This window comes from Oryctolagus cuniculus, chromosome 1, assembly GCF_964237555.1.
Source record: "Oryctolagus cuniculus chromosome 1, mOryCun1.1, whole genome shotgun sequence".
Classification (NCBI taxonomy): Eukaryota; Metazoa; Chordata; class Mammalia; order Lagomorpha; family Leporidae; genus Oryctolagus; species Oryctolagus cuniculus.
In genome coordinates, this window is record NC_091432.1 from 231,163,597 (window position 1) to 231,185,682 (window position 22,086).

The window sequence follows — 22,086 nt, forward strand, 5'->3', positions numbered from 1 at the left end:
CTAGCAACGCTGGGCGGGGCCTGTGAGCGTCCTGGAGACGGTGCCTAGCAACGCCGGGGGCGGGGCCGCAGCCCTCCGGAAGGGGCGCGATGACCAACTCCGGCGAGGTGGGGGCTGGGGAGCCGAGGCGGAGGGGCCAGGGCTGCGTTCGCGGCAAAGGCGTGAAGTGTGGGCGGAGCGGGGTCGGTAGTGCAATTCAGGGCGGGCTCTGGCCTCTGTGAGGACCACGGCGGCCTGGGACGCGTGGCTGAGATGGTGTCCAGAGATCGCGCTGGCCCGGATGAGGGGCCTGGGGGAAGGAAGACGCGAGACCTGAGAGACTTTGAGGCAGGCCTGAGGACTGATGAGATAGAGGGCTCCGGCCGCCGTGGCTGGGGGTCTGGAAGGCGGCCTCCCTGGGGTGGGAAAGCCTGGGGCAGGCAGTGGCTGCCTCGAGTGACCTGCTGGGCGTGAGGGTCCCACGGGACAGCTAAGGGCCAGCGATGCGGGGGCGGGGCCTGAGCTGGCAGCATTGGAGCTTTGGGTGTCAGTAGCTGGAAGTAGGAGCTGGCAAGGCCTCTGACCCCTGACCTTGACCTCGGGAGGAGAGAGGCAGGACTGGAGGGAGAGGGGGGAGCGCCCGGGGGGAGGAGCTGGAAGTGGGGACTGTCCCCCCACTATGCAGAGTGCCTGGGGCTGTGTCTCTGAGGCCCGCCCCACTTGCTGACCCCTGGCTCTAGAGCGCACTGGAGCACTACCAGGCCATCTTCCAGGCGGCCTCCCAGACCGTCCAGAAGCCGTGGGTGATCCCGGCCCCCAAGGGGAATGTGCAGCGGGTCTTCGGGACCAGCCAGGTGTTCCACGTGTCCAAGGAGACGAGACCGAAGGTCGCGGGGGTCTCAGTGCCCTTCAAAGTCAGGGAGTAGTGAGTGCCCGCCTTGTCTGCACCCTGGTCCCGCCCACACAGCCCATAGCCAGCTCCCGGCTGTCTCCCGGCCTCGGGGAACTCCGCCGTGGCCCCCCCAGAACATCCGGGACTGCTGGCCCAGAGGAGTCTCCCAAGGACCCCAGCCCGCCCTCCCCGGGTCTCTGCCTACCCCCATCCGCCTCCACCCTCCCTGAACCCCAGCCGTCTGCCCGGGCCGGCCCCTCCGCACCTCTGCCCGCGTTTCCCCCGCCCCAACAGCTACTACCGAGGCCAGAGGTGCCTGCAACAGGAGGACTGGGAGCTGGCGGTGCTGTTCTGCTCCCGCGCCCTCCACCTGGACTCCGAGCTGGTGAGGGGCCTGCGTGGACGCAGGCAGGGGCTGCCCGCACTCCCCCCGCGCTGGCCAGTGTGCCGGTACCACGAGTCGCTGCTGGTACCCGGTGTCGCGCCCCAGGGGAGCCTTCCCCCAGCCCCAAGGGCAACGGGGCCCCTCGCCCTAGGTGGACTTCTATGCCTTACGGGCCGAGGCCTACATCCAGCTCTGCGACTTCTCGTCGGCTGCCCAGAACCTTCGAAGGGCCTACTCCGCGCAGCCGGAGAACGCCGTGTACTTGGAGCGGCTCACCTTCGTGCTGTACCTGCAGGTGCCCGGAGCTCCCCGGCCCCGCACGGCTCCGGCCGCTCTCCTGGCACGGCCGCCTCCCCCTCCAGCCCGGGGCCGTTCCTTGTTCCCGGAACCAACTCCATCTTCCCCGGGGATCCTCTTTTCAGATATATATATATATATTTTTTTTTTACTTTTGACAGGCAGAGTGGACAGTGAGAGAGACAGAGAGAAAGGTCTTCCTTTGCCGTTGGTTCACCCCCCAATGGCCGCCGTGGCCGGCGCACCGCGCCTATCCAAAGCCAGGAGCCAGGTGCTTCTCCTGGTCTCCCGTGCCCGTGCAGGGCCCAAGCACCTGGGCCATCCTCCACTGCACTCCCTGGCCACAGCAGAGAGCTGGCCTGGAAGAGGGGCAACCGGGACAGAATCCGGCACCCCGACCAGGACTAGAACCCGGTGTGCCGGCGCTGCAAGGTGGAGGATTAGCCTAGTGAGCCACGGCACCGGCCGTTATATTTTTTTAAAGATTTATTGCTTTATTTGAAAGGCAGAATTAGACACAGAGAAAAAAAAAGATCTGCATCCACCCCCCGGGTCACTCTCTAAATGGCCACAGCAGCAGGGGCTGGGCCAGGCCAGAGCCAGGGGCCGGGCGCTCCATCCGGGTCTCCCACGCAGGGCAGGGGCCCGAGCCCTTGAGCCGTCCGCTGCTTTCCCGGGTGCGTTAGCAGGGGCTGGAGCTGCGCTCAGGGATGCAGGCATGCAGGGGCGGCTGTCCACTGCACCACAGCACTGGCCGCACGAGGGCTCCGTGTCCCTGTCCGTCCCCACCTGCAGAGCTGGCTTACTGCCGGGGTGGGGAAGGTCCAATGGCACGGCCCAGTAGAACTCCCTGCGGCGGCGCCCACTCGCTGCGTGGAACCCCTGAGCCCTTGAGCTTTGGCAAGTAGGACTGAGCAGCTGAATTTTTAGTTTAATTGATTTCCTTGTTTTTATGTGAGAGACACAGACGGACAGACAGACAGCTCCCATTGCTGGTTCACCCTCTCGGCTGATGATGGGAGCCGGGAATTCAGGTCTTCTGCATGGGCACCACCGGTGCCTCCCAGGATCGGCCCTGGACCTGGGAGCAAACCAGGGCGCTCTGACAAGGGACCTGGGCGTCTTACCCTGTGCCAGCCTCCCCTTAACTTGATTGATTGACGCTCCCATAGCAGTGTGCGGCTAGTGGCTGTGGTACTAAATAGCACAGTTGCCCAGACCGTGTGCTTAATCCGTCTGCTGGGGGCCAGGTTCCCGCCCTGTCACTTCCTGTGTGACCTTGGGAAAGTGGCTTCACCTCTCTGAGCCTCTGTTCCCTCGTTCCAGAGGGAGCAGCTTGGTCGTGCCAGTGAGAGAAGTGCAGGGCCCTGCACCCAGAGCCGGGAACTTTTAGCTCCGCCTCCCAGGCTCTCTGTTGCTGTCTCCCGCCAACCCTGTGCCTCTCACCACTTCTTCCTGCCTTCCTGTATCTCTGCCTCTCTGTTAGTCTCTCCCAGATCCAAAGGCTCCGGCCCTGTGTTGCCCCGGTCCCCCAGGGGCACAGCCGAGGTCAGCAGCTGAGGCCACTGTCCTCGCCCCCCAGGGCCAGTGCCTGTATGAGCAGTGTGATTTCCTGGACGCCCTGAACATCTTCTCCCAGGCCTCCGAGCTCCAGCCCGAGAAGCCCTGCTTCCGGTACCGATGGTGAGTCCCGGCCGCCCCGCCTCCCAGCGGCCCCTCCTGCTCCTCCCCGGGACACAGAGAGCACCTGTGCCCTCCACCCCCAGCATGGCCTGTCTCCTGGCCCTCAAACGCCACCATGACTGCCTGAACCTCGCCACCAAGGAGGTGCAGCAAGGCACCAGCAACGCCGATGTCTACGTCCTCCGGGCCAGGCTCTACAACTCCTTCCAGAAGGTCGAGTGGGCAGGGGGCAGGAGCCGGCTCTGCCCGCAGCCTGGGACCCCGGGAGGAGGCGAGGCTCTCCGCCAGCCCGGCAGTCATGCCCCAGGGTGCAGTGGGGGCCAGGGAGGGGTCTGTCTTCCCTGGGCAGAGACCCTGATCAGCCTTGGCCACTCAGCTCCCCAGCATGGGCGGTGTCCTGTCCTCACTCGGTCCCCATTCAGGGCCAGCCAGGCCTTTGCTGGACCCCCTGGAAACCCCCAGGTCAGCGACCCGTGTCACCCGAGCCCTCGCAGGAAAGGTCCCTGAGCAGAGGCGCCACAGGGCGGTGCCAGGAAGGATCCGGAACAGCTGCTGGTGTCCCGGCTTGGCCTGGGGGATGGGGACAGGAAGGGACAGGAAGGGAAGAGGTGGGGTCACCTCCCTCCGGCTGCTGGGGGTGTCCTGGGGTGTTGGGACTGTGAGCCTGCAATTCTGTGGGCGGATGGGCGCTGCCCTTCTATGGTGTCTCTTGTCCCCCCCCCACCCAGGCCACACCCCCAGCGTCCTGCCGGTGATTCAGGGCGCAACACCTTCAAAGGCCCAAGAGCAGTAATTACCGACAGTGATTGTCCACGCGGCCGGCCCAGCCAGGCCTGCTCCACATACTTCTCATGTTTGGTTTAGAATGTCGGAGACTGCTCCCCCGCCCTCTGGTTCACTCCCCAAATGCCCATTCTGGCTAAACCTGGGCCAGGGCCAAAGCCGGGCGCCTGAACTCAATCTAGGGCACTCGTGGGTGGCAGGGACCCAGTCACTTGGGCCACCAGCAGGAAGCTGGAGTCAGGAGCCGGAGCTGGGGGCCATGCCCAGGAGGGCTGCTACGGCGGGACACGGGTGCCTTACCGGTGACTTGTCCACTAGGCAGTGCCCGCCCTTCCCCGAGGTGTGTATAGTTCTGCTCCAGAAACCCTCCGAGGTTGATCCAATGAAGAGTCAGCCCAGGATGACCTTGTCCACGGTCACACGGGCAGTGTCCTTGAGACCAGGTAGCTCCTCCAGAGCCCCGCCCCCAGCTGCTGCCTTTCCAGAACCTCCCAGGTCTGCCAGCACCGGCTGCGCCCGCTGCCCTGCACCCCTGCGCCCGCTGCCCTGCGCCCCGCAACCGCTGCTCTGCCACCCTGCGCCCCTGCGCCCGCTGCCCTGCGCCCTGCAACCGCTGCTCTGCCACCCTGTGCCCGCTGCCCTGCGGCCCTGCGCCCGCTGCCCTGCACCCCTGCGCCCGCTGCCCTGCGCCCTGCAACCGCTGCCCTGCGCCCCTGCGCCCGCTGCCCTGCACCCCTGCGCCCGCTGCCCTGCGCCCTGCAACCGCTGCCCTGCGCCCCTGCACCCGCTGCCCTGCACCCCGCAACCGCTGCTCTGCCACCCTGCGCACGCTGCCCTGCGCCCCGCAACTGCTGCTCTGCCACCCTGTGCCCGCTGCCCTGCGCCCACTGCATTTGCTGGGGATGCACTCTGCTCGCACTCAGACCTGAATCCATCTCGCTCAGGGTTGTTTTCGGGCTGACGGGTCAGGGCGTGGAAGGGGGAGTGCAGGGGGAGGACAGGACGGACGGGGACGGGACGGCTGCAGTCAGGAGGTCACTCCTTCCCCACGGAGAGCGCCGCACAAGTCCTACAAGGAGGCAGGAAGCAGTGAGGCTGGGCTGGCCAAGGTCAGCAAGAATGGACCTGGGGGCAGCGGGTTTAGCTGCCGCTGGTGACGCCGGCCTCCCACATCAAACGCTGGCTGGAGTCCCGTCGGCTCTGCTCCCGATCCAGCCCCTGCAGGAGATGGCCCAAGTCCTTGGGCCCCTGCCACCCACAGGGGAGATCTGGATGGAGTTCCTGGCTCCTGGCTTATTGTGATCATTTAGGGGAGTGAAGTAGCAAGTACAATATCTCTCCCTGTCACTCTGCCTTTCAAATGAATAAATACATTTTTAAAAATAGTAAGTAAAGGCCGGCGCCGCGGCTCACTAGGCTAATCCTCTTCCTGCGGTGCCAGCACACCGGGTTCTAGTCCCGGTCGGGACTCTGGATTCTGTCCCGGTTGCCCTTCTTCCAGGCCAGCTCTCTGCTGTGGCCCGGGAAGTGCAGTGGAGGATGGCCCAAGTGCTTGGGCCCTGCACCCCATGGGAGACCAGGAGAAGCACCTGGCTCCTGCCTTCGGATAGGCGCGGTGCGCCAGCTGCAGCACGCCGGCCACAGCGGCCATTGGAGAGTAAACCAACGGCAAAAGGAAGACCTTTCTCTCTGTCTCTCTCTCACTGTCCACTCTGCCTGTCAAAAAAAAAAAAAAAGTAAGTAAATAAGCAACGTGAGACACAGGGTGGGCATTTCCTACAGGGCCTCCTGCCTCCTACAGGGGGCAGAACCAGTGGACAGAGAAGGGGCGTGGCCTGACGCCTGCCTGCCCACTCGGAGGCCGGCGCCTCTCCGTCCCCTCTGTTGGGCACAGTGGGGCTCAGCCGGCCGGCCTGCGCCGCTGAAGCTGCCCCTGCCCCCCTCAGCCCAGCCTGTGCTACCGGGACCTGCACAGCGCCTTGCTGTTGAACCCGAAGCACGTGCAGGCCAAGCTGCTGCTCAAGACGATGGTGCAGCAGGCCCAGCAGGCCCGCCAGGACGCCGGGATCCTGGCCGTGCAGGGCAAGCTGCAGCACGCACTGCTGTGCATCAGCTGCGCCATCGAGAACAACCCCCTGGACCCCAGCTTCTTCCTCTTCCGGTACTGTCCTGCCCCGGGGCAGCTCGTGGTCTTGCGGGGAGTCCCTGACCCTCCCCAGGCCTCCGTTTGCCCAGCCAGCGTCTGTTGGGGCCAGGGCATGGCAGAGGTGGTCTCTGTCCCCGGTCCTGGAAGAGCAGCCCAGCCTCGCGGCTAACCTGGGGCTCCTGGAACCCCAGGCCTTTCGAGCACTGGGAGCTGGAGGGTCGGCCCCCCGCGCAGGGGGCGGGAGTCGGGCTGGAAGGTGGTTCCCCAGGGACTTGCCACTTGCCTCGAAGTCACTTAACCTTGAGCCTGGTGTTCTGGCCCGGGAGTTAAACGTGTCCTGTGTGAGAAGAAGGCCTTACCCTGGGGTGGCTCAGGCCTGGCCTCCAAAGGGGAAGAGAGAAGCCGCTTTTGAGAAATGCCAGCTTGCCAGGGCCAGACCCCCGGGACAGCCCAGTGCGGGAGGTGGGGCTTCCCCCGTCCCGGCCGCCGCAGTGCTTGGGCCTCCTGCCCCTTCCTCGCCCGCAGGGGCACCATGTACCGCCGGCTCGGGCAGTTCGATGCGGCCGTGGAGGACTTCCTGAAGGCGCTGGACATGGTGCCCAGCAGCCTGCAGGACGTCGTGCGGCCGGCGCAGCGCCAGCTGCTGCTGACCTACAACGACTTCGCGGTGCACTGCTACATGCAGGGCGCCTACCAGGAGGGCGTGCTACTGCTCAACAAGGCCCTCAAGGATGAGCAGCAGGAGAAGGGGCTCTACATCAACCGCGGCGGTGAGCGGCGCGCCAGGCTGCGGGCGGGCGCGCGGCCCGGGAGGCGCTCAGGACAGGGAGCCGGGCTGCAGCGGGCCGGGCTGGGACTCTCGCGGGCGTGGAAGTCGGGGCGGGGGCCACACTCCGCCCCCTCCCCTGGTCCCCAGACTGCTTCTTCCAGCTGGGCAACCTGACCTTTGCTGAGGCCGACTACCAGCAGGCGCTGGCGCTGAGCCCCGAGGACGAGGGCGCCAACATGCGCATGGGGCTGCTGCAGGAGAAGCTGGGCTTCTGCGAGCAGCGGCGCAGGTGCGCGGGGCGGGGCCGGCGGGACCCCCGGGGCGGGGGGCGGGGTCTGCAGCGGCGCAGGTGCGTGGGGCGGGGCCGGCGGGACCCCCGGGGCGGGGGGCGGGGTCTGCAGCGGCGCAGGTGCGTGGGGCGGGGCCGGCGGGACCCCCCGGGGCGGGGGCGGGGTCTGCAGCGGCGCAGGTGCGCGGGGCGGGGCCGGCGGGACCCCCCCGGGGCCGGGGCGGGCGGGGGGTCTCCAGGCTGCTTTCCCAGCTGCGGCTCCTAAACACCAGTTTTATTTCCCAAGTCTTCACGGCGGCGCCTGCACTCCCCTCCCCGCCCCCACCCCGGCATAGTTACGGTAACCGTGCTACTTTTAGTAAGCTAGGAGTTCCGCGATGTATACCTCAGGGCGGGGCTCCTCCTCCCAGCTCCCCGGCCCCGCTGAGTTTGCCAGAGATCCCTCCAGACTTTTTGCTGTGCAGATAAACACAGCTTATGATGATTTTACGAAAGCGCCATCACGCCGCGCCACGTGGTATGCACCCGGGACGACGGCCTGGCTTCCGGGGCTCCTGTGAGTTCCCTGGACGGTCCTCTGCGTTGGGCCGCTTTCAGGGTTTATTGCAGGCGGCACCCAGGGCAGACCGCGTGCGTTCACAATGGTCAGGTTGTAGGTTGGCTCACCGGAAGCTAAATCATTCAGCTTGAGAGTGTGGGCATTTGGCATTTTACAGATACTGCCACGTCGCTCTCCCAAGACAGTGGCCTGACATAAACCAGATCCCCCCAGTCTCCCCAGCACAGGGCACTAACGCCAAGTCTCCCAGCACAGCACTAACGCCAAGTCTCCCAGCACAGGGCACTAACACCAAGTCTCCCCAGCACAGCACTAACACCAAGTCCCCCCAGCACAGGGCACTAACGCCAAGTCCCCCCAGCACAGCACTAACACCAAGTTCCCCCAGCACAGGGCACTAACACCAAGTCTCCCAGCACAGGGCACTAACGCCAAGTCTCCCAGCACAGGGCACTAACACCAAGTCTCCCAGCACAGGGCACTAACACCAAGTCTCCCAGCACAGCACTAACGCCAAGTCTCCCAGCACAGGGCACTAACACCAAGTCTCCCAGCACACGGCACTAACGCCAAGTCCCCCAGCACAGGGCACTAACGCCAAGTCCCCCCAGCACAGGGCACTAACGCCAAGTCCCCCCAGCACAGGGCACTAACGCCAAGTCTCCCAGCACAGGGCACTAACAACAAGTCTCCCAGCACAGGGCACTAACGCCAAGTCTCCCAGCACAGCACTAACGCCAAGTCTCCCAGCACAGCACTAACGCCAAGTCCCCCCAGCACAGGGCACTAACGCCAAGTCTCCCAGCACAGCACTAATGCCAAGTCTCCCAGCACAGGGCACTAACGCCAAGTCTCCCAGCACAGGGCACTAACGCCAAGTCCCCCAGCACAGGGCACTAATGCCAAGTCTCCCAGCACAGGGCACTAACGCCAAGTCCCCCAGCACAGGGCACTAACGCCAAGTCCCCCCAGCACAGGGCACTAACGCCAAGTCCCCCCAGCACAGGGCACTAACACCAAGTCTCCCAGCACAGGGCACTAACGCCAAGTCTCCCAGCACAGAGCACTAACACCAAGTCCCCCCAGCACAGGGCACTAACGCCAAGTCCCCCCAGCACAGGGCACTAACACCAAGTCTCCCAGCACAGCACTAACGCCAAGTCTCCCAGCACAGCACTAACGCCAAGTCTCCCAGCACAGGGCACTAACACCAAGTCCCCCAGCACAGGGCACTAACGCCAAGTCCCCCAGCACAGGGCACTAACACCAAGTCCCCCAGCACAGGGCACTAACGCCAAGTCCCCCCAGCACAGCACTAACGCCAAGTCTCCCAGCACAGCACTAACGCCAAGTCTCCCAGCACAGGGCACTAACACCAAGTCTCCCAGCACAGCACTAACGCCAAGTCCCCCAGCACAGGGCACTAACGCCAAGTCTCCCAGCACAGCACTAACGCCAAGTCTCCCAGCACAGGGCACTAACGCCAAGTCTCCCAGCACGGGGCACTAACGCCAAGTCTCCCAGCACAGCACTAACGCCAAGTCTCCCAGCACAGCACTAACGCCAAGTCTCCCAGCACGGGGCACTAACGCCAAGTCTCCCAGCACAGGGCACTAACGCCAAGTCTCCCAGCACAGCACTAACGCCAAGTCTCCCAGCACAGCACTAACGCCAAGTCTCCCAGCACAGGGCACTAACGCCAAGTCTCCCAGCACAGGGCACTAACGCCAAGTCTCCCAGCACAGGGCACTAACGCCAAGTCTCCCAGCACAGGGCACTAACGCCAAGTCCCCCAGCACAGGGCACTAACGCCAAGTCCCCCAGCACAGGGCACTAACGCCAAGTCTCCCAGCACGGGGCACTAACGCCAAGTCTCCCAGCACGGGGCACTAACGCCAAGTCTCCCAGCACGGGGCACTAACGCCAAGTCTCCCAGCACAGCACTAACGCCAAGTCTCCCAGCACAGGGCACTAACGCCAAGTCTCCCAGCACAGGGCACTAACGCCAAGTCTCCCAGCACAGGGCACTAACGCCAAGTCCCCCAGCACAGGGCACTAACGCCAAGTCTCCCAGCACAGGGCACTAACACCAAGTCTCCCAGCACGGGGCACTAACGCCAAGTCTCCCAGCACAGCACTAACGCCAAGTCTCCCAGCACAGCACTAACGCCAAGTCTCCCAGCACAGGGCACTAACGCCAAGTCTCCCAGCACGGGGCACTAACGCCAAGTCCCCCAGCACAGGGCACTAACGCCAAGTCTCCCAGCACAGCACTAACGCCAAGTCTCCCAGCACAGCACTAACGCCAAGTCTCCCAGCACAGGGCACTAACGCCAAGTCCCCCAGCACAGGGCACTAACGCCAAGTCTCCCAGCACAGCACTAACGCCAAGTCTCCCAGCACGGGGCACTAACGCCAAGTCTCCCAGCACAGGGCACTAACGCCAAGTCTCCCAGCACAGCACTAACGCCAAGTCTCCCAGCACAGCACTAACGCCAAGTCTCCCAGCACAGCACTAACGCCAAGTCTCCCAGCACGGGGCACTAACGCCAAGTCTCCCAGCACGGGGCACTAACGCCAAGTCTCCCAGCACGGGGCACTAACGCCAAGTCTCCCAGCACAGCATTAACGCCAAGTCTCCCAGCACAGCACTAACGCCAAGTCTCCCAGCACAGGGCACTAACGCCAAGTCTCCCAGCACGGGGCACTAACGCCAAGTCTCCCAGCACAGCACTAACGCCAAGTCTCCCAGCACAGCACTAACGCCAAGTCTCCCAGCACGGGGCACTAACGCCAAGTCTCCCAGCACGGGGCACTAACGCCAAGTCTCCCAGCACAGCACTAACGCCAAGTCTCCCAGCACAGCACTAACGCCAAGTCTCCCAGCACAGGGCACTAACGCCAAGTCTCCCAGCACGGGGCACTAACGCCAAGTCTCCCAGCACAGGGCACTAACGCCAAGTCTCCCAGCACAGCACTAACGCCAAGTCTCCCAGCACAGCACTAACGCCAAGTCCCCCAGCACAGCACTAACGCCAAGTCCCCCCAGCACAGGGCACTAACGCCAAGTCTCCCAGCACAGCACTAACGCCAAGTCTCCCAGCACAGCACTAACGCCAAGTCTCCCAGCACAGGGCACTAACGCCAAGTCTCCCAGCACGGGGCACTAACGCCAAGTCTCCCAGCACAGGGCACTAACGCCAAGTCTCCCAGCACAGGGCACTAACGCCAAGTCTCCCAGCACAGCACTAACGCCAAGTCTCCCAGCACAGCACTAACGCCAAGTCCCCCAGCACAGGGCACTAACGCCAAGTCTCCCAGCACAGGGCACTAACACCAAGTCCCCCAGCACAGGGCACTAACACCAAGTCCCCCAGCACAGCACTAACGCCAAGTCTCCCAGCACAGCACTAACGCCAAGTCTCCCAGCACAGCACTAACGCCAAGTCCCCCAGCACAGCACTAACGCCAAGTCCCCCCAGCACAGGGCACTAACGCCAAGTCTCCCAGCACAGCACTAACGCCAAGTCTCCCAGCACAGCACTAACGCCAAGTCTCCCAGCACAGGGCACTAACGCCAAGTCTCCCAGCACGGGGCACTAACGCCAAGTCTCCCAGCACAGGGCACTAACGCCAAGTCTCCCAGCACAGCACTAACGCCAAGTCTCCCAGCACAGCACTAACGCCAAGTCCCCCAGCACAGGGCACTAACGCCAAGTCTCCCAGCACAGGGCACTAACGCCAAGTCCCCCAGCACAGGGCACTAACGCCAAGTCCCCCAGCACAGGGCACTAACTCCAAGTCTCCCAGCACGGGGCACTAACGCCAAGTCCCCCAGCACAGGGCACTAACGCGATTCTTTAGCTTTGCAAATCTCACGGGCCAAAAGTCGCTCCCTCACCATTACTTCCTGTGCGGGAGTTTCTGGTGCGGCCCGGCACCGTGTGTGTGTACCAGGCCCGAGGCCTACTCAGCTCTTCTGCCCATTTGTCTGTTGCTCATTAACACTTCCTTTATTATTAACTTATTAGATAATATGCATTTCAAAAAATGTCCTGCACGTGGGCAGGCACTCTGGCAGAGCAGGTTCGGCAGGCGCCGGCTTGTGTCCTGGCTGCTCCACTTCCGATCCAGCTCCCTGCTAACATGCTTGGGAAGGCATCGGAGGGTGGCCCAAGTACTCGGGTTCCTGCCCCCACCCGTGAGACCTGGAGGAAGCTCCTAGCTCCTGGCTTCTACCTGGCCCAGCCCTGGCCGATGCAGCCATTTGGGGAGTGAACCAGTGGCTGGAAGATCTCCCTCTCTGTGACTCTGCCTTTCAAACAAATAAATAAATCTTTAAAAAAAAATTTTTGCACCAATATAAACTCATCTTTTAATTCAACTTTCCAAAAATCTCTTAAAATACCCTTGTATGTTGCTTTTCATTGCGGTGCTTTTACTACTCAAAAACATGGAATTTGATAGTGAATTTTCACTTTGTTTTTTCTTTAAATGTTTATTTATTTGGAAGGCAAAGTGACAGACAGGGGCAGAGAGAGACAGAGCTCTTCCATCCACTTGTTCACTCCCCAAATGGCTACAACGGCCAGGGCTGGGCCAGGCTGAAGCCAGGAGCCAGGAGCTTCCTGTGGGTCTCCCACGCGGGTGCAGGGGCCCAAGGACTCGGGCCATCTTCCACTGTTTCCCAGGCCACAGCAGAGAGCTGGACTGGAAGTGGAGCAGCCAAGAGTGAACCGGCGCCCATGTGGGATGCGGGCATCATGGGTGGTGGCACCCGTGTGGGATGTGGGCATCGTGGGTGGTGGCTTACCACACTGCACCATAGCACACAGCTCCTGGGTTTATGGCCTTCCCAGGAAGCCTCCCCTTCCCCAAGATCACAAAACTCCTCACTTGCTTCGTCAAGGGTGCAGCTGGAGGGGGGAGCTGCCTGGTTCTCCCTAGGTCCTCCGTGGCGCCCACGTGGGCCCCTCATGGCGGCCTGGGGCCCCCTGTGTCCTGCAGGCAGTTCCAGAAGGCAGAGGACCACTTCTCAGCCGCCATCCAGCACAACCCGCAGCAGGCCCAGTACTACCTGTACCGGGCCAAGAGCCGGCAGCTCCTGCAGGACGTCTTCGGGGCCCGCCAGGACCTCGCCACCGCCTTGCTCCTCAACCCCAAGCTGCCAAAGGTGGGGCCCTGCTGGCCGGAGGGAGGGTCCAGAGGCAGCGCCCGGCTGCCTGACCCCCTGCCCCTGGAGGGAACGGGCTCTGGCTGCCCTCGTCCCCACCCCAGAGGAGGGGACACGGCCCCCAGGTGGCAGAGCAGGACAGCGAGGCTCCGAGAGGCCGTGCCCTGGCCCCAGGTCCGTGGAGGGTGGCTCAGGCTCTCTTTGGCCTGGTTGCATGCCCACGGCTGGACTCAGTGGGGATTAGTCCCTGTCTCATGGTCTCCTCCCTGTCCTGGGCCAAAGGGTCCAGCCCTCTAAAAACCACCATTTGTGGCTGGTGTTTGGCCTGAATCCTGTTGCTGTGGATTCGTTCCTGAGAGGAGGAGCATGGTGGGGGCAAGAGGCGCGGAGTCACCACACAGACCACGGGAGTCGGGTGAAAGCAGGCCTGAGGCAAGCAGCCTGCAGACTTGTTTATTTCAGTTGGTGTAGCAGCTTATATAGCCAAGACAGCCAATCCAGTCAAGGGGCGGTCTATGGCCTAACCAATCACAGCCTGTTGCTAGGTAGGCTCTGTTGCCAGGTGGGTTCTGAAGCCATTCCTGAGTAACTGCCGCTCGCTTGCCAGCGGCCATCTTGGCATGGCCTTCTGATTCCACCACATTTCCCCCTTTTCGTTTATTTTTGAGCAATGGGAGGCATGAATCTTGGCCATACCATTGTTGACCCCGTTTCCATGTGGTCTTCGTACACAGCTGTGCCTTAGTTGTCCCCCAGGGGATCTTACCCGTCGTTGACTAACCAGCGCTCAAATCGGGAGACCACAGGAGTGCTTGCTCAGATGGGGGTAGGAATGAGGAACAGTGGTAATCAGGACTGGCGTGAGTGCACACAGGCTGTGGGCCGTTCGAGTGGCTGACCAGAGCTGGTGGAGTATAAAACAATAATGGATGTGGCTGTGGGCAGATTCTCAGGGTAGGATGATAGGGCAGGTGCATCTGCTAACAAGGCGGACTCTCAGTCTGGTTCAGCTGGTTCTGGTTGGCTGTCAGTTGCAGGTTTGGTGTTTCTGGCTGGTACCCAAATGGGCTGTCCCGCATTCTCTGGAAAGACACAAGCCTACCCTCGACCCTTGGTTAGCAGAAGCCTTTCCATGGGTGCTGGAATCCAGGGCCTGAATTTTGCGTCCACTTTGAGAGTAACGACAAACATGCGGATGGCATGGGAGCTAGCAGCTGCCCTGAGAGCCTGGGGTGCCTGGGGACTGCCACAAATGTGGGGATCCTCCCTGGGTGCGGATGGGATGACCTCACATGAGTTATCGTCTGGAGGTCCTCTAAGTTCATCCCACGGGTATGTGGGGGGTGGCTGACTAGGCATTGCTACATTGTTTGCTACCTTGTTTGCTACATTGTCATTTTCACTGTCCAGCTCTCTCTCCCTAAGTCATCAACTGTTGTCTGTGAGACAGGGACCTGGAGTGTCAGGCTCTGATCACTCTGATTATCTGCATGGGATTCCGAGAGGGGGTATCTTTCCCATGTCTGAGCACTTAAGAGCAGTGTGCCACGCCAACTCTAGCCAAAGGAGACACGCACAGCACTGCTGCCGTAACAAATTCCTAGCACCTCAGCGGCTGATGGCATTCTGCAGGGCTTCCCTATGTTAGACAAACAGACAGTGATGTGTCAGATCATACGTATATCCTGTGCTTAGTGGGAGACATCCTTGATTCGTTAGGTCAAGGCCATATTCCCACACGGTGTCTCCGGAGCATCACCTCTCTCAATGAGGGAAGATGACTTGGTTCCAAATTCCAGGATGATCAGTCCCTGATGTGAATTCGCCGGGCAAACCGAAAGTAAAAGGAGGAGCCAAGAAGCGGCGTACTCTTCTGGGTGGTGTGTGCCTAACCTGGGGCCCTTAGTACGAGGACAAGGACAAGGACGGGGCATAGGAGGGGGTTCTGTGCTCACCCTCACAGAACTGAACAGCACACAAAACACCGAGGGGCCTTCTTGCCGAAATCAAGGTGGGGGGGTCCTCGCCAAGTCCGACATGCTGTCTCTCTCCCAGTCACCTTGGGCACCAGATGTTGCTGTGGATTGCTCTCTGAGAGGAGGAGCATGGTGGGGGCAAGAGGCACGGAGTCACCACACAGACCACGGGAGTCGGGTGAAAGCAGGCCAGAGGGGAGCAGCCTGCAGACTCATTTATTTCAGTTGGTGCAGCAGCTTATATAGCCGAGGCAGCCAATCCAGTCAAGGGGCGGTCTATGCCCTAACCAATCACAGCCTGTTGCCAGGCAGGCTCCGTTGCCAGGTGGGTTTCAAAGCCATTCTTGAGTAACTGATGCTACTTGCCAGCGGCCATCTTGGCATGGCCTTCTCATTCCACCACAGCTTCCTATATTCGGGCCCCTGGCTTCAGTTCCTACTCTGGCTCCTGGGCCCCAGCTTCAGTCTTGGCCCAGTCCTGGCCGTTGTGGTCGTGTAGGGAGTGAACCAGTGGAGGGAATCTCTCTCTTGCTCTCTCTCTCTCCATCTCAAATACATTTTTTTTTTTTTAATAAAAATGGAAACAGTTTCCAAGCCGTTTCTTCCTCAGCCCTGGGAAGGACCACGTGCAGCCAACCCCCCACCCCGCTCTGGCTGACATGGGCTCGGGTGCTGTCCCCACAGCTGGTCCCGATGATGACCAACCTCTTCCCGGGCATGTCGATGGAGGACGTCCTTGGCAGCCAGATAGGCCACCTGGCCAAAATGCAGCTGGAGCGTCTGGTGGAGAGCAGCCAGCAGCCCAGCAGCCTGCAGGGCATCGTGGGGTGAGCCGCCGGGGAGAGCGAGCCCCCGGGCAGGGGCTGCCGTCCCCAGGCCACCGTCCGCTCCCGGAGGGCGGCAGGGAGGTCTGCGGGGCTGACCGGCACCCGGGGCCGTGTGCGGCAGGCTGCTCAGGGTGCGGGAACTGGAGCGGCAGAAGGCCCAGGCCTTGAGCCTCTCCTGGATGCGGGAGCGGTCTCTGGCGGCAACCGCCGAAGAGCCGAAGGCCGTCCCCGAGGACCTGAAGGTGGAGCCCCCACGCACAGTGGAAGAGGCCAAGGGCCCCGAGGAGGAGAAGGCGACAGTGAGTGGCCCTCGGGGTCTGGGCCTGGCTCTGCCGAGCGGGCAGTTACCACCAAGGGGTGCTCCTGGGGGACAGAGCCTGGAGACCGGGTCCTCCCACGCAGGCCTCCCACGGCCAGCTGCCCGCACTCACCCCTTGGCTCAGACTTTCCTTAATTCCGAAATCTTTTTCTACAAACACCATGTTGGCTATAACGTAAATCCGACCTGCGGCCCCGGCCCCAGTGAGCAAACACCCCGACCCGGGAGCGCTCCCCTCCTCCCTGGAGGCCCCCAGGCCCGTCCGGACCCCCGCCCCACAAGCCCCAACTCCACGTGTGAGTTTGGCCTTTTCTTCAAAGAAATGGCCGCACTCCTAGTAGCGTTCCTTAAAGAGTTCATGGGAAATGGGACCCAAAGGTAAGAGGGTTTTGGTGCAAAAAACGCTGAAGTCCGTGCACTGGTGTTCTGTGAACGACGCCCCTGCCCCGGCCTCTGGCTCCTGTGGCTCCACGGTGGCTGGCGCGGTTCGCCGCCGCGCCCCTGATCACTGCTGTGGGACCCTCCACCCCCTGCTCGTCCCACGGTTTAGCAGCCCGGGGCTTGATGCCGGCAGAGGGAACATCACGCAGGCGAGGGCGCCCTTGCCAGGAATGGGAAAGGCCGGCGCCTTGTCCCCCATTTCATGGTGGAATACACACACAGGTATAAGACCGCTAGCTGTGTGGCCCCCTATGTCATGGGGTCCTACCTGGGGCGCAGGCCCTCAGGCCGGCTGGTGGCAGCAGTGGGAACGCATCTCTCCCTGCCTGCGTGGCCCTGGGCAGGCGGCTTGTCTGTGAGCCGCGCCCAGGGCTCTGCCTGCAGCCGTGCTGGAGGGTGACAAGGACCAGCCTGCCGTCCTCCCTGGCCGCTCCCCACGCACTGCGGCTCCCAGGCAGCCCGGTGAACAGCCCCTTCCTCACAGCACTGGGCCGTCTCCCCTTGCCCCGTCTGAGCCTCTCCCGTGCCTCCCCGACCCTGGCCCGGTGCCTGTGCGGCGCTCTGTGCCCAGGGCCTCCCACGGTCTGTGACAGCCCCGCCTGTCTGCCGCCACAGGAGGAGAGAGCCGAGCCCGCCACCCACAAGGTGCCGTCCATGTCAGAAAGCTACGTGGGCCAGACCTCCTCCAGCTCCGTCCTGGGCTGTGAGTCCCCAGGGCTCTGGCTGGGCCTGAGTGACCCCAAGGTTAGGGGTCAGGGAGTCGCCGGCCTGGCTGTGAATGTGGCTCCAGTGGCCACAGAGTTGGAGTGGCAGCCGCAGCCTCCCGGGGGCGGGGCGGAGGCCCTGGCGGGGTTTGCCCGCTCACTGCAGGGGCCTCAGTGCGCCCTCCAGGCTGCCACCCCCCTTACAAGCCGGCCTCTCTTCTTCCCCTCGGCCTATCTCTGCCAACGTCCAGGGGCTCTGACCCCCATGGAGGGCTGCTTCTGGCAGAGCCCCGCGCACGGGTGTGACGGCACCTGGCCGGGAGATGGCCGTGCCGGCAGCCCGACACAGGCACTGGGGCCCAGGGCCGAGCCTGCACCTGTACTGGTGATGGGCACGGCCCAGGCCTCGCCTGGCCTCACCCGGGGCTGAGTTTGAAGCCAGCTCAGGTGAACGGTCAGCCGGGGGACAGGCAGAGGCCCGGCGGGGGACACAGCAGCGGGCACAAGTGCAGCGAGCCCCATTCTGAGGGGTGGAGCGGGGAGCTTAAGGACCTGAAAGAGGGGGTTCACCAAGGGGGGGCAGGGAGCGCAGGGCCCTGGGCCGGGCCCCCTCCCCCACGGCCCTAGGTGCCTGGGAGGCCAGAGACAGGAAGCCCCCTCCTCCTGGAGCTGCCCGGGGAGGGGCGGGCCTGAGGGCTGCCCTTGGCACACCCTTCCCAGTCAGCACCGCGTCCACCTCGGAGACGGAGACGCCCACACTCGGCCGGGAGTACCAGAGCAGCTCCAGCACCGCCGCGGCCTCCGCGGAGTCATCAGTGCCGAAGACCCAGTCCTCGGAGTCGGGCCAGGACCAGAAGGCCCAGAGCCCCAGCCCCGGCCCCGGCCCCGGAGGAACCCAGGCCGGCCAGGGCCGGAGCTCCGGCACCGCCGCGGCCACCCAGGGCCAGGGCAGGAGCACCAGCAAAGCTAAGACCACCCAGGGCCAGGGCAGGAGCACCAGCAAAGCCAAGACCACCCAGGGCCAGGGCCGGAGCACCAGCAAAGCCAAGACCACCCAGGGCCCCGGTGGGAGTTCCAGGAAAGTCAAGGCCACCCAGCGCCAGGGCGGGAGCACCAGGAAGACCGAGGCCACCCAGCGCCAGGGCCAGGGCGGGAGCGCCAGCAGGACGGAGGCCACCCAGGGTCAGGGCCAGGACCAGGCCCAGGGCGAGAGCGCCAGCAAGACGGAGGCCGCCCAGGCCCAGGGCGAGAGCACCCAGCATCCGAGGCGGAGATTCAGAAGGGCCAAGGCTGCCCACGGCCGGAGCTGGAGACCCATCCCCGCCGAGGGCCAGGGCCGGGGGCTCATGCGCAGTTCCTGCAAGGCGGAGGCTCTCCAAGACCCCGGCTGGAGCTCCGGCGAGACCCCGGTCACTCAGGGCCAGGGCCAGCAGCCCAGCAGGACGGAGGCGGCCGCGAGCTGGAGTCCAAGCACAAGCTCGAGTTCTAGCAAGGCCAAGGTCATCGGGGACCTGATCCCCAACCTCAGCAACACCAAGACCACCGAGGGCGCCAGCCCACGCGAGGCCGGTCAGGAACCCGGCGTCACGCTGCTCCCCGAAAGGCCCAGTGACGCCCCCGAGGCTCACTGAGGCGGGGAGGCCCCGCTCCCCCAGCGCTGGGGCCTCCTCCCAGGGCAACGAGAAACCCGCGCGGGCACCGCTCTGGTCCACGGCTGAGTTTATTACACTTGTTCTCTTAGAAAATTAAACACTTCCCGAACCAGGCCCCGGTGGCAGCTCGAGTCCCTCCACTCCGGGCACCGTGGGGCCCTGGCCTGGGTGCGCGAGAACAGGCCCAGGCGGCACGCAGCCGCCCCGCGGGTCCCTGAGTTCCAGTTCAGACGAGGAGGCTCCGGCGGGCGCGGCGAGGCTGTGGTGACCAGCGCCCTCTGGGCCCCGGGCCCCGCCCGGCCAGCGCTCCTCTGCTCCTTCACTTCGGGTTCCGGCTCCCCCTGTCCCGGAGGCCCGGCCAGGCAGGGTCACAGGAAGAAGGCGAGCCGGGAGGCCACGGTCTTGCAGCCGTTGGAGGAAAACAGCTGCTCGTCCTCGGGGAAGAAGGGGGTGGCGTCCAGCACCGCCTGCACGACCTCGTCCCTGGGCTCCAGGCCCAGCTGGGCCAGCTCGTTGAGCACGCAGTGCCGGACGTGGTGCCGCTGCAGCGGGAGGAAGGGCACCAGCGCGTCCAGGAGGCGCTCCTCCACGATGCCCGAGCGCCAGAAGCCATCTGCAGGGAGGCCAGAGGAGAGGAGCCGTGTTCCCAGCGCAGGGCATGGCAGGTGCAGGCCCCCGGGCCCCCGGCCCTCCAGCAGTCTGCCCTGAGCTGGGAGCGCCCAGGGCAGCGGGGGGAGCGTGCGACCCCAGCCACCCTAGGGAGCCCTGCCCACCGGGCCCAGGCCCGAGCCCGACTCACGGTGCGGGTTGTCCAGCACGGCGCGGGCGATGACGGGCTCCAGCTCCTGCAGGCCAATCTCCTCGCGCTCCCGGCGGCTGCGCCACGCCTCCAGGGCCACCTGGTTGATCTGCTCGCCGCCGGTGTTGCTGAAACCGTGGGGCACCCAGGCCGTGACTTGAGCAGGGAGCAGTGAGGGGCCAGACCCGGCCCAGGCGCACGGGAGCGCAGCCACCTGCCGGCGGGAGCCCCGACCCCTCTCCGGGGCCAGCTCTGCAGCCCCGGCCCCTGTCCTCCACCTCAATGCCCGTCACAGGGCAGCTCGTGTTCCTGACTCTCCCTCCCGCAGCCCGATGGGGCCCTGATGCCGGTGCCAACGTCCAGAGGAGGAGGAGCGAGCTCAGGGAAGACACAGCCAGGAGACTTAGCAGGGACCAGAGGACGGGAGTGCTTGTCCTATGTCCCCCTGGCTGCCCCACGGGGGAACCCGCAAGGGGTCAGGACCTACAGAACGGCCCAGGTGCACCCTGAGAGGTCACGGTCAACCACCCAGAGTGACTGTCACCGGCCAAGAGCGGGAGGGGCTCGGGCAGGGCTGGCAGGGCCTCCAGGTGCCTCCCCCACGGCGCCCGCAGCAAGGCCACGCCCACCTGATGAAGATGAAGATGGCTTTGCGGTAGTTGGTCCCGTACACGACCCAGGAGGGGCCCAGGAAAGGGCGCAGGACCTCCATCAGGCCCGGGGGCAGCTTGTCCATCTCGTCGAAGAGGAAGAGAGAGCGGCCACAGGCAGTGAGGTTGCCCTGGACCCAGCTCTTAAGGTCCTTCTGGGGGGCAGAGACGGGAGCTGGAGGGCGGCTGCAGGTACCCCTCCGCCCCCGACGTCCCCCCCCAGCCGGGCCTGCCCCTGCCAGGGACTAGAGCCTTCCAGACGGTGCCACGGGGCCAGAGAGAGGCAGACAGCTGCCCGCGGCCACACAGCCATGCCGGCCTCCGCCTCCCTGTCCAGGGCTCCTCCTGGGGCCCTTGCTCCTCCCTGCCCCGGGAGCGCTCCCAGCCGCACCGTCAGCGGTGCAGAGCGGCGGAGCCAGCAGCAGCAGCAAGAGCCCGTGTTTGCCACGGCGGTGGTCCACGCGCTCCGGCAGCAACGCGGGCACCCACACGACCCCTCGCGGCCACCCTGCCGCCCCCCGCGAATCAGAGACCTCGGCCAGCTCTGTCCCAGGCTCCGGGCGGCGCAGGCGACGGGTACCTTGTAGCGATCCATGAGGCTGGGGTGGGGGAAGTGGATGATGGGGGAGAAGTGGTGCACCCGGGGGCTGCGGAGGCCCCCCTTGAAGAGGTAGCGGGCCAGCAGGGAGCTGAGGTAGGACTTGCCGGTGCCCGTCCAGCCGTGCAGCGAGAGCACCAGCGGCTTGCTCGGCGCCGGGTCCCGCACGAACGCCTTCAGCGTCTTCACCACCAGCGCCCTGGCCAGGTGCTGGCCTGCCAGGTGCTGGGCCAGGTCACACTCCAGACCTAGGGCCACGGAAGCGGAGGCGGCGCTCAGGACACGCCCCCACAAGGCAGCGGCCCAAGCAGGACGTCCCGGCCGGAACCGGGCTCAGACGTCTGTCCCAGCTGTGGACAGAGCCCTGGGAGTCGCTGCGGGAGCCGCCAGGCGGTTCTCCAGGGTCCTAGATGAGGGGCTGCCTCCCGCCCCCTGCCGTCCCCTGCTGTCCAACGGCTCCCGCCACCCCGGCGGCCCTCCTGGACCCCAAAGGGCACCCCGGCCCTCGCCTCGGCTCCCTGCCTCAGGTCCGGACCCCTTAGGCTTCCGGCCTCGGCCACCCTCGAGTCCGCGGGTCCCTCCCCGCCGTTCGGCCCTCTGGGTCCACAGCTGTTCCGGCCCGGAGCAAGCCCGGAGCAAGCCCGGGGCTCCCGACGCTCCCCCGCCCTCCGGCCCGGCTCCCGCGGCTCCTCACCCGGGAAGTCGGGCCGGAAGTCGCATTCACAAAAGTCGCCGAAGTTGCAGCGCAGCGAAGTCAGGTCCCAGGAGGCGGCCGCGGCCGAGACCAGCCCGAGCAGCCCGAGGAGCGAGCCCCAGGGCCGGCGGCCGCGCGTCACAGCCGCCATCCGGGCGAGGCCCGCGCTCCACCTGGAGCCACCCTGGCCCCGCCCTCGAACTACAACTCCCGGCGTGCACCGCTCCGAGGAAGCCACGCCCCGCAGCCTACAACTCCCGGCTTCCCTCCCGCCCTCCTCAAAAGGCCCGCCCCGTCGTTCCGCAGCAGGACCGGAAAGCGGCCTCTAGGAGGCGCCCGCGAGCCGCCCAATCCGCGTTTCCGTAGCCACCGTAACTAAGGTGCCGTCGTGGTGGCTCAGAAAGAATGATGCCCTCGGAGGGTGACGTGACAATTGTAGGGAGAACTGGTGCGGAACCTTACTCCACGCTG

General features: G+C 64.5%; 2 protein-coding genes across 7 annotated transcripts; one reads left to right on the forward strand and one right to left on the reverse strand.

Annotated features, from left to right (window-relative positions):
• The first annotated feature begins 18 nt into the window (after positions 1-18).
• TTC16 (tetratricopeptide repeat domain 16) lies at positions 19-18,988 on the forward strand. 3 transcript variants are annotated; one of them, XM_051835250.2, is made up of 14 exons: positions 19-107; positions 720-904; positions 1,166-1,256; positions 1,408-1,551; positions 3,136-3,236; positions 3,320-3,449; positions 5,966-6,180; positions 6,691-6,935; positions 7,082-7,223; positions 12,790-12,955; positions 15,616-15,758; positions 15,880-16,057; positions 17,134-17,221; positions 17,943-18,988. In XM_051835250.2, exons 1-14 carry the CDS (start codon positions 90-92, stop codon positions 18,851-18,853), a joined length of 2,757 nt encoding a protein of 918 aa, XP_051691210.2. In that variant the 5' UTR covers positions 19-89; the 3' UTR covers positions 18,854-18,988. The 3 variants fall into 3 exon arrangements, with proteins under 3 accessions (XP_051691210.2, XP_051691170.2, XP_051691270.2); XM_051835210.2 differs by lacking the exon at positions 19-107 and adding an exon at positions 114-327; XM_051835310.2 differs by lacking the exons at positions 19-107; positions 1,408-1,551 and adding an exon at positions 114-327.
• On the reverse strand, positions 18,925-21,833 carry TOR2A (torsin family 2 member A). Of its 4 annotated transcripts, none has more exons than XM_070057155.1 (5): positions 21,616-21,833; positions 20,904-21,169; positions 20,303-20,478; positions 19,670-19,801; positions 18,925-19,487 (listed from the first exon to the last, which is right to left on the reverse strand). In XM_070057155.1, exons 1-5 carry the CDS (start codon positions 21,764-21,766, stop codon positions 18,968-18,970), a joined length of 1,245 nt encoding a protein of 414 aa, XP_069913256.1. In that variant the 5' UTR covers positions 21,767-21,833; the 3' UTR covers positions 18,925-18,967. The 4 variants fall into 4 exon arrangements, with proteins under 4 accessions (XP_069913256.1, XP_051691774.1, XP_051691735.1 ...); XM_051835814.2 differs by having other exon boundaries at positions 19,674-19,801; positions 20,303-20,475; positions 21,616-21,831; XM_051835775.2 differs by having other exon boundaries at positions 19,674-19,801; positions 21,616-21,823.
• Positions 21,834-22,086: the final 253 nt, after the last annotated feature.